Below are 1943 nucleotides of genomic sequence, written 5' to 3' on the forward strand. Positions count from 1 at the left end.
TGGCAGGGCAGCACGATGGCGCAGTATTAAGCACTGCTGCCTCGCGGCGCCGAGGTCCCAGGTTCCATCCCGACTCTGGGTGACTGTCTGTGTGGAGTTTGCACATTTCCCCTTGTTTGCGTGGGTTTCACCCCCACAATCCAAAGATGTGCAGGGTAAGTGGATTGACCACGCTAAATTGCCCCTCAATTGGAATAAGATGAATTGGGCACTCTAAATTTATAATTTAAAAAAGGTTACTACTATTGTGGCCACCTGATGAGCCTCTTTCTTTGATCTAATGGAATCTTTAACTTTTCTTGGAAGCTACCATTTCGTCACTTTTCCCATAGGATTTTTGTTTCTTAATAGAATCTATATTTTATGTAAATATGTAACAGATCCTTAAATGCTAGTGCTTGCCTGTCTAACATCATAACTTTTATTGGCAGTAACGAATCTGCCACATACAACTTGCCCCTCATACCTCAACAGTTTCCTTCTGTGAGAAACATCCATATCAATTAAAGAAAGAAACCATATCACCACCTTAGCCCATCTTCATGGCAATGTGGCACGCATCGGGGTACTTCCAAACAGAAATGCAAACTAAATATCTTTTCACTTCCAAACACTCTCTCACTCTGTGAACCTCGTGAAATTTGAAACCAAGTATTTTTAACAAGGCTCAAAGAGCATCAGCCCACTGAAGGCAAAGTCGTGGGAACGGTCAGTCCCGCAGGAAAAAACCCTCCGACCCTCCCTATCGACCACCTGACAAAGTGAATGAAATGCAATGCTGCATTGAATTGAAAGCAGAAACAATCACAGCAGAATCCAACCCCTGTAATCACTTGTGAACTTGTTGGTGTCTCAGCAGGTTGGATGAATCACAAAATCCCTTCCCATACTTGGAGCAGATGAACGGCCTCTCCCCAGTGTGAATTCGCCGGTGTGTCTGCAGGCTGGACAATTGAGTGAATCCCTTCCCACACTGAGGGCAGGTGAAAGGCCTCTCCCCAGTGTGAACTCGCTGATGTGTCTGCAGGTTGGATGAATCACTGAATCCTTTCCCACACTGCGAGCAGGTAAATGGCTTCTCCCCAGTGTGAACTCGCTGATGTGTCTGCAGGGTGACAAAATGACTGAATCCCTTCCCACACTGAGAGCAGATGAACGGCCTTTCCCCAGTGTGAACTCGCTGGTGTGTCTGCAGGTGAGCTAACTGAGTGAATCTCTTTTCACACTGAGAGCAGGTGAACGGCCTCTCCCCAGTGTGAACTCGCTGGTGTGTCCGCAAGTGGGAGGAATTACTGAATCCCTTCTCACACTGAGAGCAGATGAACGGCCTTTCCCCAGTGTGAACTTGCTGGTGTGTCCTCAGGTGGGATAACTGAATGAATCCCTTATCACAATGAGAGCAGGTGAATGGTCTCTCCCCAGTGTGAACTCGCTGGTGTGTCTGCAGGTGGGCTAACTGAGTGAATCTCTTTTCACACTGAGAGCAGGTGAAAGGCCTCTCCCCAGTGTGAACTCGCTGGTGTGTCCTCAGGTGGGATAGCTGAATGAATCCCTTCCCACACTGAGAGCAGATGAACGGCCTTTCCCCAGTGTGAACTCGCTGGTGTGTCCTCAGGTGGGATAACTGAATGAATCCCTTATCACACACAGAGCAGGTGAATGGTCTCTCCCCAGTGTGAACTCGCTGGTGTGTCCGCAAATCAGCTAACTGAGTGAATCCCTTCCCACACTGAGAGCAGGTGAATGGCGTCTGCCCAGTGTGAACTCGCTGGTGTCTCTGCAGGTGGGATAATTGAGTGAATGCCGTTTCACACTGAGAGCAGCTGAACGGCCTCTCCCCAGTGTGACTGCGCCGATGAATCTCCAGCACAGACGGGCATCTGAATCCCTTTCCACAGTCCCCACATTTCCAGGGTTTCTCCATGGTGCCAGTGTCCTTGTGT

The 1943-nt window shown here is 48.8% G+C and overlaps 1 protein-coding gene across 1 annotated transcript; it reads right to left on the minus strand.

Annotated features, from left to right (window-relative positions):
- Window positions 1-407: 407 nt before the first annotated feature.
- On the minus strand, window positions 408-1943 carry LOC119951796 (zinc finger protein 835-like). Its single transcript, XM_038775154.1, has one exon. It carries the CDS (start codon window positions 1922-1924, stop codon window positions 830-832), a length of 1095 nt encoding a protein of 364 aa, XP_038631082.1. The 5' UTR covers window positions 1925-1943; the 3' UTR covers window positions 408-829.

Source organism: Scyliorhinus canicula, chromosome 17 (genome assembly GCF_902713615.1).
Source record: "Scyliorhinus canicula chromosome 17, sScyCan1.1, whole genome shotgun sequence".
Lineage (NCBI taxonomy): Eukaryota > Metazoa > Chordata > Chondrichthyes > Carcharhiniformes > Scyliorhinidae > Scyliorhinus > Scyliorhinus canicula.